This window comes from Platichthys flesus, chromosome 21 (genome assembly GCF_949316205.1).
Source record: "Platichthys flesus chromosome 21, fPlaFle2.1, whole genome shotgun sequence".
Taxonomy (NCBI): Eukaryota; Metazoa; Chordata; class Actinopteri; order Pleuronectiformes; family Pleuronectidae; genus Platichthys; species Platichthys flesus.
Genome location: NC_084965.1, coordinates 1,446,019 through 1,460,544, shown reverse-complemented (window position 1 = coordinate 1,460,544; position 14,526 = coordinate 1,446,019). Strand labels below are relative to the sequence as shown.

At 45.0% G+C, this 14,526-nt stretch overlaps 1 protein-coding gene across 1 annotated transcript; it reads right to left on the bottom strand.

Moving 5' to 3' along the window:
• Positions 1-1,377: 1,377 nt before the first annotated feature.
• LOC133932368 (gamma-aminobutyric acid receptor subunit rho-3-like) lies at positions 1,378-13,165 on the bottom strand. Its single transcript, XM_062379033.1, has 10 exons — positions 13,032-13,165; positions 10,193-10,305; positions 4,752-4,819; positions 3,841-4,064; positions 3,620-3,702; positions 3,243-3,380; positions 2,866-3,018; positions 2,672-2,733; positions 2,380-2,511; positions 1,378-2,036 (listed from the first exon to the last, which is right to left on the bottom strand). The coding sequence occupies exons 1-10, from the start codon at positions 13,163-13,165 to the stop codon at positions 1,734-1,736; spliced, it is 1,410 nt and encodes a 469-aa protein (XP_062235017.1). The 3' UTR covers positions 1,378-1,733.
• Between the last annotated feature and the right edge of the window lie 1,361 nt (positions 13,166-14,526).

The window sequence follows — 14,526 nt, the reverse complement described above, 5'->3', positions numbered from 1 at the left end:
AGCTCAGATCCACAGTGGACATTCAATAACGACAACTTGAGCCGTTTAAAATATAGAAATAGGTATAATTCAAATCAAATCAAAATTTTGGCTCAAAACTAAACAGACATCTTTCTGCATATAAGTTTATTTTTGATATTTGAAATGTACAGATGAAGTACAATGAAAATCTTTAGTTTGACTTCATTTCAGGCTTATTTTCAAAATACAAAAACAGCTGAAGTATTAAAATAAAAACGTTTTTTTTCTTATGCCTGACCCTAAAACTCTGTAATCATTAATAAATGATCTTTCAGTAAATTAATTTAGAATCCAACCCAAACGTTTGAATGAACCTTGCAGGATTGACTGCAGCTGGGTGTTCCTAATAAACTGCACATTTGTTCCTTATGGTTGTTTTTTTTCATAACCTCACTGAGAATCTGTTGAATAAGAATTCATATTAAATATAACCAGGCTGAGTTTGGTTAGCTCCTGGTCACTCAATCAGTGTTTTTAACTGTTACTCAACTTTCTAACACCTAGAACACTTTTTAAAAATACTTGAAACAAACATTAAAAACGAGTTAATATAATAAAAGCAGGTGTAAACCCACAGTGTTACCTTCCAGGTGAAGCTCGGGCCCTTTCCTCCCGGTTTGGATGGAAGCTACAGGCCCACAGGTCGCTTCTCGTCCCCCGAGGAGTGGACGACTTTTCAGGCGAGGCAGCAGGAAGCTCAGCCTCTGACAATCCACGCTAACGATGCTAACAAGCTAACATGCTAACAGCCGAGGCTAATGAAGCTCTTAGCATGTAGCTCATCCCTCTCTGTGTGTATTAGTGTGTGAGTCAAAGCATCGGACTGTGACACAGGAACAGGAACTCACCTGGGGGGGTCAGGGTCAGGGGTCAGAGGTCAGCCTCTCTGCGTCTCTCCTGCGCGTGTTTGCGTCTTAAACCGCTACTTTACGTTAGTTTACAAATATTAATAATCTCTGTAGTTGCTATTGAAACTGATCTATTACTGAAGGTTCAAATTAAATAATTTTACTTAAAAAAATAACCAAACCTTCTGAAATCTAAATTCATATGGATTTAATATCCAATTACCCTAACCCCTGGATCTTCATTTTATAAAAATAATAACACTAATAATAGTGATGATAATAATGAATAAATAAAGAAACATGAATTCAACATGTAAAAATCTAAAATATGCTAATTCATTTCCGACCACAAGGCCTTCATACACTTTTGTGTACAAGGTATAAATCAAACTGGACACAGCAAATAAAATGTGTTGTGTTAAATGAACAGTCCCTGGTTCAGTCGCTATAATAAAGTTTTACAGCCTCACAAACAAGATACAAATTTATTAAGTTATGAATAACGCGTACATCCAAACATATCATTCAGTGGAGGGAAAATTCTATTTTCAAGAAAAGTACATTTTCACAAACATTTGATGCAAATTTAGTATTTCTCTGTTGCTAAGACATTCAACATGAGTCTAATAACTATGGGAAAATAAAGCTGTTGAATATACTTAGTAAAATGATGCAGAAAAAAGAGCCACATGTACAGATTAATAAAAAAGCAGGTTCCTAACGATTGAGGGACTCGAGAGGTCGCATGTGAATCACTTTTGCAATGAAAGTGATGAGCGAAGCAGGAGCTGGATGCAGGAGCAGGGGCCCCTGAGGCCCAGGGTTAATCCAGTGAAGGGCCCCTGGATGAGTCTGAGTCAGGCGTCAGGAGTACAGGCACCAGTAGATGGTGTTGAAGAGCAGGTAGGACAGAGGGAAGGCCAGGCGGGAGTACGAGTCGATCATGTAGCTGTTGCTCACCAGCAGGTCCACGTTCTCTCGCATCGATCGCTGCCGGCGGAGGCGAGTTCCCCCCGTGGGCCGGATGTCGGGGGTTAGGCTCGGAGTGGTGAGAGGGTCAGAGGTCAGGGTGGGTGTCATCCGGGGGAACGGGGTCAGCTCCATGTCATTGTCGTGGAAGCAGCCGTCGAAGGCCATCGCCTGGCTGGCGTTGAAGGTGGATGGGATCTGAAAAGGTAAAGAGAGAACTGAGAGGCTGTAGCGCTCGTCTTTTGAGGGTCATGGGGGGGGGGGAGCTGGAGAAATCTATGCACACCCCGAGAGAACATGTTGACTTCCAATAGAAGGAGCCCAGCTGGGATTAGAACCAGGGACCTTCTTGCTGTGAGCCCACTGCTCTACAGAGTTTTGCATTGTTTTATGCTTTAAGGCTCCTGGTGTAATACCTGCGTTTATTCACTAGAGGGAGATATGGTGCAAAGAATGGGTTTGGCTGATTTATTCCTCACAGGAGTCATCCTCAGTTTTGTATTTGATGTTATAAAGTAATAATCTTCCTCTGTGTGCTGACCTTCCCCCTCTTCATCTTCCTCATCTCCTCCAGAGTGGTGCAGTAGTTCACCGCCGCGTACTCGATGACGGACAGGAAGACAAACAGGAAGCTGGTCCACAGGTAGATGTCCACCGCTTTCACATAGGACACCTGGACGGGCAGAGACACACATGCATAGACTCTGAACACATGTCAGTAACTAGTAGAATGGATTGAACTCTTCTCATCTGGGACAGGTTGGTACGTCCAGAAGATGAAGGAGAGAAGAGAGGAAGCTCTGAAGCTCCTGAGGATTGAGACCGGCTGTTACCTGAGGCATGGAGGAGGACACTCCTGTGATGATGGTGGACATGGTGAGCACCGTGGTTATACCTGCAGGGAGAGACGTGTTTTCACAAGTGATTCTGGTTAGAGAACTCAAAGCTAAGGGCGTCACCTCTGACCCTCACACCCTGAAGGACGGATTTCAGATGGATGTGTGTGTTAAGGTGCAGGCGCTCCTACCCAGAGAGACTCGAGCTGGCACCGCCCTCCTGTCGATCCAGAAGGAGACCCAGGACAGCACGACCATGAGCATGGTGGGGAAGTAGGTCTGCAGCATGAAGAAGAAGATGTGCCTCCGCAGGATGAAGTTAATGAACAGCCGATTGTACCAACCTGAGGAGAAGAGACACTGAAGTTAAACGTCTCATCCAACGAGCTGAAGAGGACATCATTATCTGAGAGAGTTGAAGAAAAGCTAAATGAGTTTTTACTGATCTGGTGACCGCTCTAACTGATCTTATGACGACTGGGAAGGGAAACCAAGGAGCCCCAACCCTATTAAAGAGGTAACACAAATTAACACACACACACACACACACACACACACACACACACACCGGTGCTGCTGTAGAAAGCCAGGCCGCTGGAGGCTTGGAAGTGTTCAATGAAGAACTGAGACAAGACGATGTCATCCGTCCTCAGAGAGTCGTTCCCGTTCTTCCAGTAAAGCATCAGGTCGTTCTCATTGTACGCATCTAAGGGAGGGGGGGGGGGAGAGAGAGGGAGAGAGAGAGAGAGAGAGAGAGAGAGGAAAGATGATAACTGAAAGATGAGACAGAGATTGGTTGGTTTTGTCGGCAGTATCAATATTGTGTGTTTGTGTGTGTGTGTGTGTGTGTGTGTGTGTGTGTGTGTGTGTGTGCGTGTGTGTGTGTGTGTGTCTGTGTGTGTGTGTGTGTGTGTGTTTGTGTGTGTGTGTGTGTTTGTGACTCACAGCTCTCCAGCTCCAGCGAGCAGTTCTGTGTGTCCAGAGGGAAGCTGCTGAAATCCATTGAGCAGAGAGCTGTAACAGTGACCCTGCAACACACACACACACACACACACACACACACAGACACACACACACAGTGAGACAACTTTTGTCCGTCTCATTTCTCAAAGTTCAGAATCATCCTCCTGGAGTCATGATTCATGACCTCTCGTCTCCTCCTGTACCTGACGCTGTACAGGATGTTCCCGTCGGGGTAAACTCTTAGCATGATGTTCTCCATGGTGGTGTCGTGGATGAAGGAGCGTTTGGAGTGGACGAAGAAGACGTCGGGGACCCAGATCTTCTTCACCAGTCGAGAGTCGAAGGTTCTGCTCTGGTTGGTCCGGGACGGGAAGGACAGACGCTCGTCCTTCCAGTAGTGTCTCAGGTACAGAGTCATGGTGAAGTCCTGGAGACACCAAGGAAAGAACAAACTCAGGTCCAATGTTCTTCATCTAACAAACTTCAGTGAGGAACGAGTCTCATGCAGGTTTCACAGCTCCGGTCCAGGCACCCTCCTCTTCATCATTCATCTCAGGTTGTGAGTTCAGTGTCCACTTGAGTCTCAGGAGGTCACGCTCCAGACGAAGGCATCAGACAGGAAGTGATTCAGCGATCCACAGTGTTGAGGTTTCCTTTTTTCAATTCATCACACATCATAAAAAGCCTTTTTGGAGAAGGAAAGACTTTGTGTGTTTCTATAAACTGTGTCTCAGTGGAATCTCTCTCAGGTAAACCAATCATTTCACTTTGATGATGTTTAGATAATCACTGTGACAAGAGGCGAGAACAAAACGTCCGATGCTCTCAAATTGAAATGTAAATACCAAGCTTCAACTCAACCGTACATCTACCTGCACACCTGTTATCTAAATTTATATACATGTTATTGTTATTAGTGTTGATTTGAATGTAAAGCAAAGATGAACAAATGAAACATGTGCAGATAAATCAACATACGTGAAGATAAGGGGATTTCCCCTCAACGATTTAATCTGTTTTCATAAAACTCTTTAACAGCACTTCAACAGGTTGGTTTGTTACTTTGCTCTGCAGGAAACTCAGTGAGATCTGATCAGATGAAGTGTCTTCTCACCATGTTGACCTCGGAGATGCTGTCGATGCTCTCCACCTGCACATCGATGCCCACGGGGATGGCTGCACCTGAAACCACCAGCGGAGCATCGTTAGTTCTATCAGGTCAAAACTCTAAGGATCTGAAAGTGAGTGCGGGGGGGGGGGGGGGGAGAACAGAGTCACTGGTTTTCAGTTTTCAGTTGTGAAACTTCAAACGTCTCCTGGTTACTCATCTCTGCAGCATCATCGTCCGCAGATTGAACTGGTTTCACCACCGACATGATTTGTGCAACACAGAGTAAAGAAAGCTGAACGACACAGAACCAGCTCCGGTCACTGGTGTTCACTCCCACACAGAACATGACATGGAGTCATCCTCCCAGTGACCGGCTGGGACGCTGCTCTCCTTCTCCTCATGAAACTCAGCTGGACTCATTTCAGGAGGAAACCAGCGCTGCAGCCTGGAGACTGAAAACCTCCTCCCAGCCTCGACCACGATGATCTCACTGGTTTCTCAAACTCTTCAGATCTTCCATCTGCACCGGGGGGGGGGGGGGGGGGGGGGGGGGCGGTTCTCTGGAGTTAGAAGTTCAACAATGAGAGGAATGCTCTGACGGAGTGAGGCTGTGACTGACGACTCACTCCACCGCTCAACAGGTTCTGACCACTCTGACCTTTCCTCTGTATCTGGTCACACATCTCAAACATTATCACTGGTGACCTTTGATGTAAGATATAAGATAATATCCAGTGTAACTCTGCATAATGAGCTCTGGTGTGATTACTTTAACACAACGTCTACTCTCTCTCCCTGTGTCTCTTTTTATGTTTGAACAAAGTCCACATTTATCGACTTTATTAGTTTCCTCCCTCTCACGACTGCACATGAATCAAGAACCATCGATGTTTCACTACAAATAAACAGGAGGAGGAACCGGCTCAGACATTTTTTACATTATTTAGATCTAAACTCAATTTAGAAACCACAAAAGTCACCAAACCACACACACACACACACAAACACACACACACACACACTCAGACACACTATCACTCCGGTCTGTGTTTGTTTGTGACCGACGTCTGGACGTGGTTTACCAGGTTACATTCCTGTTTCTGCCCCAAAGGACAAGAGAACAAATGTGTGTGTGTGTGTGTGTGTGTGTGTGTGTGTGTGTGTGTGTGTGTGTGTGTGAGAACCTGGATGTAAAGTGTGTTAAATCCACTTGAATGTTAGCGTCAGGATAAACACTTCATTTAATGAAGTTCATGTGACAGCCGAGGTTGTAAAGCTCCCGCAGTACGACTTCATCTCTGTCTGACTCACAAAACCCCCCCGATGTGCGGAATCGAACCCGAGGGTCGCCACAACAACCGCTGGGGAAAGAAACGTGAAACAGAAGGTCACCCGCTCTCCCCCCCGGTCGTTACTGCTCTCCTCTCCCCCCCCGTCACACCCAGAGACTCTTAAGCCTTTTTATTGACACGCATGTAAAACCAAGTGTTTCCCTGTTGAAACAGATTTCACTGAACAGAGCTGTACTGTGGGAACACACTGGGAATGTTTACGTCCCAGTGTGTCTGCAGGAAGTCACCGTGGATCCCAGTGTAAACACCTGGTTCAGGGAAGAAGAACGTTCAGGGAGCTGATCTTTATGAGACTGGGAATTCTGCTGCAGTGAAATGGAATTTAAAGGACTGTTGATATTGGAGTTTGAAATTCAAGTGAAGTTTATCTATTCGTTCATTTCACTTCCTGATCTGAGACGAACAACTGTTCATCCATCCATCATCCATCCCTCCATGGATCTATTCATCCATCCATCATCCACCTGTTTATTTTATTTTACAACCACTTTGTCTCCACTTCCTGCTTCTTACACTATTAACCTCCATTAGTGGTAGAAACAGTCAATCACCTTCAAGGCTTTGTAAATTAACCATCTTCATAACCTCAACTTCTCCATTATTATAGTAATATTAGCATGTATAATAATAAATGTCAATAAGAAGTTGGAAGCTGTGGCTCTTGTTCCGAGGAGCTGACGTGAACCACGTGTCACATGGATCTTTGTAATCTGCACACGGATCTTCAGATCTCCTGGAGGAGCACGCGGTGAAGACAGAGCTGTCTCAGGTGATTAATGGACGGGAGCCCTGGTCTTGTGCTTTCCTGCTCGGCCTGTTCCACCAGCAGATTAAATCAGTAGCTTCAGGTGGTCACATATTTCCTCCGGTATCGCAGGTGTCATTGGTGAGGTTATTTAAGGGACATCTTGAAATTTAGAGTTTCATCAGCGTCAGAAAAACATGTCTGCAAACGCAATCATCTAAAGATTTATGAGTTTAAGAAAATTTGTTAATTAAAAATACAATTAGTTCCTTAGTTGATCCCTGTGTTTGTGCTTTAGTCTCCACCTGCAGCTCTGGGCTTGTTATTTGAGTCATTCTACATCTGAGTGACGGCTGCAGCTTTGTTTCGCCTGACAGGCTTTAAGGTCAATTCATTTTTTGTCCTGAAATGTCCGTGACACTCTGCGATTTACGTTGAGTCATTTAATCCCAGAACACACCGCTGCAGATGGATCAATTCACTCAGTCATAAGCAGCATAATGCAGCTTTCAGGTCACCGGCTTGTTTCTCTGTGCTGGGATTTGACCCTCATCAGCAGCGGTCACCGGAGGCGAGAGGTGACGGGGATTAGATCTGATTCTGAACCTGTAGCCCGTCCTGAAACACAGAGATGTGATGAACGCCCTCCTCTGCCAGGAAACTGAAGGATGTGTATGATCTGTGACACACACGTCTCAACCTTCACAAAGCCCCACAGCAGCGGTTCTCCATGTTACATCCCACTCACTGTAGATAACATGTGCTGAACATGACAGGTCACCGGTTTAGAAACAAACTGATTTGAACTTTGTGTTGTTTTCTGCTGCAGCTGTGAGTCAGAAAGGTCGAGGCTCCGGTCAAGATTTTGCATGATTGAAACTCTGGATTTTGAAGCTTGCACAAATGATGTTTAAAATAGATTAAAATTCCTTTTTTTTCTATTTGAGTTTCTCCTTCTTCAAAGCTGCAGCTCTTCTTGTTTCTCCAACACAAGTTCACACTTTCAGATTCCAGTTGTTCTCCCAGTTGCTCAGTTTGTCTTCCAGGGTTGAAAACTTGGAAATGGTTCAGGAAACAAGTGCTGAAATGTTGAAACTTGAGATTTGAAACTTTTTGCATGTGTACCTGACCTCCAGGTGTACGCCTCCTCCTTTCCATATTTGTGTTATTTTAGTCTATGTCAGTTTTGCACCCGTCCGTGTCGTCTTGTTTGAATCCTCTGGAGAATCTCCTGCTGTTTTCTCACATGAGCTCATTCAGTCATTTTCTACGTGGCTGTTTGGAGCAACAGGACGTTCGGACATTTGCGTTCTTGAAACGATTGAAAGCTTCAGTTTCAATCATTCAAAACCTTTTCTATAAGATTCTAAACTTCCAAACACAAAGTTTGAACCTTGTTCTCCAGTTTCAGTTCCAGTTATTTGTCCCTTCAGGACCTCAGAGGAGCATGAGGATCCTGCTCAGCTTCGATGATGCTCAGGGAGTTGTTGATGTTTTCAGGTCATAAGCTCAGAACATTCTTCCTCATGGCTTTGTTTTCTCTCTGCACGACATTCAGCTTCTGTGAGAACGTGCTCGTTAGACTCTGAGAACAACATCTTGCTCTTCCAGTGTGTCCAGACCTAGGCTGGAGGAGCACAGGCTTTCTGACAACGTGATGTCTCCGTGTGAAAAGGTGTCATTTCATTCCACGGCGGTAAACAGACTCACCACGGTCACGAGGCCAAACCTGCTTTAATGACAGGAATGAATCTGCCAGATCAGAATCTACGTTGTTTACCTGCAGCTGAGGCAAGACGAGGTCACATGGTGTAGAGCTGCGGGACACCAGCAGAATGCCGGCTCCGCTGGTAAATCAATTACGAGTGTTTTAAACCACGGTGTGTGACCGCGGCGTGGAAGGAGCACGCTGCTGATGTGGAGTCAACTGTGAGTTTGTTGGGATTCATTTGAGTTAAAGGTCGAGCCCGACTTCAAGCCCTCAACACGTGTCCCATGGTTTATTTCTGGACTCTGGTCCCTGGTGGGAACTGACGAGGGGGTGGTTTTGATTCTTCAGCTTACACACACACACACACACACAAACACACACACACACACACACACACACACACACACACACACACATTATAGCTATGGGCTTATCTGAGGCAAACAAAGCTAAGATTTGCCCCATGTCAGTGTAAAGTTATAGTGCGTGGTAATGCTGCAGTGCTGGAGGGCAGACAGGGGTGTGTTCGCTGCCCCCCCCCCCCCCCCTGAAGGACAGGCAGAACCACAGAGACGTCAGACATATAGAAGAGAGGAGGGGGGGGGGGGTATGGAGGCAGAAACAGGGGGTTCAATACCTAGAAGAAGAAGAGCTTCGGGGTTTCTCGGCCACAGTACGGACGTGAGGAAGAGCACGAAGTTCAGTTGTGATTAAAAGAAGCTTCTGGAGTCAGTTATTAAAATTTTCACGTGTTTTCATCTTTAAAGTGATCAAAGGAAGAGACGCTGTCATCACCAGAGAAATCACAGCTGTGTCCTTTGTTCAGAAAACTTAAAACGACCTCTGTTGATGTTGTCATGACACACAACCTCTTGTGGTCGCACAAATACTCAGAGTGAACCTCAGGATCAGACAGACCAGAGATCACAGATCTGATCTCTACATCAACCTCTTCTGCACTAAGTAATATTTAGTTAAGAGTAAATATACTGCATCGTGTGTGTTCTTTAAATAAACAAACACTTACATGTTTATCTCATTCAGAGTTTTCATGATATAATCTGCTTCAACAAATACGAGTCTGCTCGATGTGTCGTCAAGTGTTAGAGACGATCTTCACTGCACACGTCAGTGTGTTTCCCACCCCCCCATCTGCTCCAGACTCCAGAATATAATCCAGATTAATGCACACACACACACTCATACACACACATACACAAACACATACACACAACACATACACACGAGGCACTCATTATATTGCAAAAACAAACGCAGGGGCACAATCACATTGGAGTGAGCACACAGAGTCCGACTGTATTCCAAATGTCTCTCTTTCACACACACACACACACACAAACACACACAAAGACAGACACACGCACACACACAGCAGTGTAATCTGGGTCAGTGCTGGTGATTTGGGATTGACACATCCATTGTCTGAGTGACCCAGTGCGAATCATCACATCATCAAACCTCTGCATCATCAGCGTGGGATGACGAGCGGGTTCTGTGTTAGACAATGGCTGAATGGATTAAATCAACAGAGATCAGAGATGGAATGGGGTGTGTGTGTGTCTGTGTGTGTGTGTGTGTGTGTGTGTGTGTGTGTGTGTGTGTGTGTGAGTCTGACCTCCAAAGCCGGGTCTCATGGCAAAGTCTTGCTCCTCGATCCTCAGCAGCTGTTCACTTTTTATTAGCAGCGTTTTGGTGCTGTCCTGCCTCTTCAGCTTGTAGTCAATACGCCTGCAGAGACAACACAAACAAACGCACACACACAACACAAACACAACACACACACACACACACACACGCACACACAGTGTGTTAAGTGATTAATTGGTTTATAAAGGCTTTAATTACAGGCTGTATTTTTGATTAGAAAAAACACAGCATGTATCTCTCTCTCTCTCTCTCTCTCTCTCTCCCTCTCTCACTCTTTTGTAATTTTCTAATATCTCTGCCTCAAGTTTCTGAACGACTACATTTCCCAGAATGCCTTGATAATCCCTGACAGAGCAGGACACACGCTGCTTCCTGCAATAAAATGTACACAACCGGGTCCAAAATCCTCACAAAGGCTGGACAGTCAAATCTGTGTTAATACAGCACACACAGATTTTTCTTTGACTAAAACCTATCATTTTTGTGCAGAAACACAATTTTAGACTATAATGAAGAGATATCATTTGCAGAAAATATTGTAATAACAACATTTTTATACAATTTTAATAGAAGAGTTTGAGTGTGAGTATTGGAATGTGTTGGAGTGTGTGTTGGAGTGTATTTAAGTGTGTTGGGAGTGTGTTTAAGTGTATTTAAGTGTGTTGGGAGTGTGTTGGAGTGTGTTGATGTGTGTTCAATTGTGTTAAGTGTGTGTGAGCGCTGCCGTTCACAGAAAATAAAAAGCAAACACAGACCAAAGTTAAGTAAACACAAAACTGCTCTGAACGTCTGACGCCGGACCAGGGAAACCCCGACCAGACGACTTTCAGGATGTGGAAGCTGTAATTACAGATCGGCCACAGCTGCTTCTCAGCTGCATCACGTGTGTGTGTGTGTGTGTGTGTGTATGTGTGTGTGTTTGTGTTTGTGTGTGTGTGTCAGTGTGTGTGTGCCTGTGGTTTACAGGTGAGCAGACAGAGGTAAAAAGCTGTTTGAGATTTTCTCTGCTGATGAAGGAAAAGCCTCTGAAAGTCACAGTCACACACTTTGACACAAACACACACACACACAAACACACACACACACACCTGGTCCTCTGTTATTGTCAGATCACAAAATGTACTTGAGCTAAATCCCATTTTCCATAATCCGTTAATTTAACCTTGAATCAAAAATCACAATCGTCCAAACAACCTGAATAACACTGATCTCAAGCTGAGCTCGTTTTAATGAACTGAACTGAAACCACTCAACAAACTTTGAGCTAATTTTAACCTGAACCTGATCCTGAATTAACAAAGTGAGACACAGAGGGAAGGTTGTGGCCGCATGCACACACACACACACACACACACACAGACACACAGGATTGTGAAGCTGTCTTTATCACCTCTGGTGTTTATTTGTATCTTGCAGAGAAACGATATCTGGGTTGTTGTCATGTCTGATTTGGTTTTTGAGCATTTGGGAGAATTTCCTCTTTGACTTCTTCAAAGTGTTGAGAAATAAAGTCCGATATGAAGAATAACTTTATAACAAAGTTTAAAAATGTTTCTAATTCTAAGATCACAAAAGATCAGACCTGTGATACTGAGATCAATCAGCTGAGATCATCTAACTTTACACAGAAGATGTTTTCCTGATCTTTCTTTCCCACGACCGACAATGGCGTCACGCTGCAGTGACACCACACCCTGCGGAACGCACCGGAGGAATCGAACCTGCGGAGGCTGTGATTTAACCCCTGTCCTGTGTTTGTCTGCGGAGGTTTCTGTGTTCATGTCTGAAAACAGTTTGTGTGATGTGGTGCAGCTTCACTGAGTTTCAGGGCGTGAGCTGAAGTGTGAGCTTCACTGAGTTTGCACTGACTTCCATTCATCGTTCACAGCCCGACCGAAACCTTACATCACGTCCAACCCCAACGTGCCACAGCTCACATCTGACCTCTGACCTCCTGTGTGTACGCAAACAAGGACACACAAAGGTTCCCGTCTCTAATAAAGGCCTCACTGCCTGTGTGAGAACAAAGCTGCAGAGTCTCATGTTGACTCTGTCGTTACCTCATCAGCGTTTGTCTGTTTGTCTTTCATCACTCACAACCTACTGGAGCAGCTTCCGTGCACGTTGAGGGAGCGTGAAGAGCCCGGCTCACTTTGGAGCGGGATCAAAATAAATCCAGGACGGTTTTCCTTTTGTCTTCAATGTGGCGAGGTGGGCGTTGGTGTTGGCGTCGACTCGTGAAACAGGTGGAGACACATTTACTTTAATGCTGGAATGTTCCTTTAAAGAAACGATGATCACAACCTGCTCTTCACCTTCCACCTCACTAGAGGTCAAACCTCCATCAGTTGTTCTGATATTAAATATTAATGATCATGCTCAACACTATTGGGGTTAGACATTTGAATATTACATTTGGAGAACATTTAAATAAATTGTGACTTAGTTTTATGAAATCAAGCACCACTATTATAAAAAAACGATATGAATAAACAATGAACACATGTATTTCTGTTTCTCACATGTACAGTAGAAGAAAACAAGGGTCGGTTTGAATAAGGAAGTAGCAGGAAGTGGCAGGAAGTAATAGGAAGTCGAAGGAAGTGATTGGAAGAAGCAGGAAGTAACAGAACACAACAGATTTTCAGTAAAAAACAGCTATAACAGTGTGTGTGTATCATGATTGTGTATCGTGTGTGGGTATCGTGAGTGTGTATCATGTGTGTGTATCATGAAATGTGTATCGTGAGTGTGTATCATGAGTGTATCGTGATTGTGTATCGTGTGTGTGTGTCTGCTCGTCTCACCCTCCAAACTTGAACTTGCTGTTCTCCCCGAGGAACACCTCCTTCTGTTTCCTGCGTCCGGAGATGCGACCGCCGGTCACCTCAGCAAAGAGGCTGGTGGCCAGAGCCAGGAAAGCCAGCGCTCCCACCCTCATGCTTCACACGTCTCCCCCCCACAGCAGACTCAACGGCAGCATGGCGTCCAGAGTGACCCAGCCCCCCCCCATCCACCGACCACCTCCAGGTGGCAGCGTCCACACCGAGACGTCCTGCTGACTAACGGCCGAGGGTCAGGTCCCACATCCCGCTCGTCTCCTCAGCCTGAGAGGTGCAGGACCGAGCTAATGCATCAGTCGAGTCTGGATGTGCTCGCTCACATGCACATGTATGTGTGTTCACATGCACATGTATGTGTGTTCACATGCACATGTATGTGTTGTCACATGCACATGTATGTGTGTTCACATGCACATGTATGTGTGTTCACATGCACATGTATGTGTCTCTGCAGCAGCTGCAGCTCCTCAGTCTCCGGCTCAACATCCCGACTGCGATGATCTCCAGGAATCTCTGGCTTCTGCCGTCCGTCCACTTCATTCATTCATGCTCTCTCTCTCTCTCCCTCTCCCTCTCTCTCTCTCTCTCTCTCTCTCTCTCACTCAGTCTGTTTTATCTGTGGTTTTGTGGATCTTTCAATCTCTGATTAAAATCGATATGAATCTATTCCTCGCAGCGATAGAGGAATGACACTAATTCCACCATAATCCTCTTATCTACAGCCACAGCAATCTTTCACTAACCTACAAACAGTCACACACGCACACACACACACACACATGCATACACGCACACACACACTTGCACACACATGCACACTCACACATGCACACACACACCAGTAATCAGGATTTTCTCAGTAGGACAATGAAAAAACAGGCACCTGGTGTGATTATATGAGGTTGGCACACACCTCTGCCTCTCGTTAGTGTGTGTGCGTGTGTGTGTGTGTGTGTGTGTGTGTGTGTGTGTGTGTGTGTGTGTCTGTGTGCGTGTGAGTGTGTGCGTGCGATAAGATGAATCAGCCACTCAAACTACAAAAGGTTGTCGAGATCAGCCTCAGATTTAATCGGAGCTGGAAGGAGCAGACTGTGTCTAATCCCCTCTCACCTGACACATTCCTCACTCTACACCTCCGTCAGAAACACAAAAACACACACACATCAACACAAAGAACACACAAACCAGCTGCCTGACAAGCGCCACACAGATGCAAGAGAACATCAGTTTGACGGATGTATCATCGTGAATGAAAGATCAGATTAAGTGATAAAGATCTTCAGTGCGTTTCGGGGGAATTTCCTCTTTTGCATCAAAAAGGTTGAGAAATGAATAAATCATTACACAATCTCTACAAGTTTAAACATTATATGTTTTATTTCATGACACAAAAGATCAAACCTGTGACACTGGGATGAATCAGCTGAGATAATCTAACTTTACTTAGAGGAAGTTTTCC

Excerpts from the sequence above, each read along its gene's own strand:
- LOC133932368 (XM_062379033.1), bottom strand. The coding sequence starts at position 13,165 with ATGAGGGTGGGAGCGCTGGCTTTCCTGGCTCTGGCCACCAGCCTCTTT. Across the intron at positions 4,065-4,751 it reads GCATCTCCGAGGTCAACATG|GACTTCACCATGACTCTGTA; the intron begins GTGAGAAGACAC and ends TGGTGTCTCCAG. Across the intron at positions 3,381-3,619 it reads CTCGCTGGAGCTGGAGAGCT|ATGCGTACAATGAGAACGAC; the intron begins GTGAGTCACAAA and ends CCCCTCCCTTAG.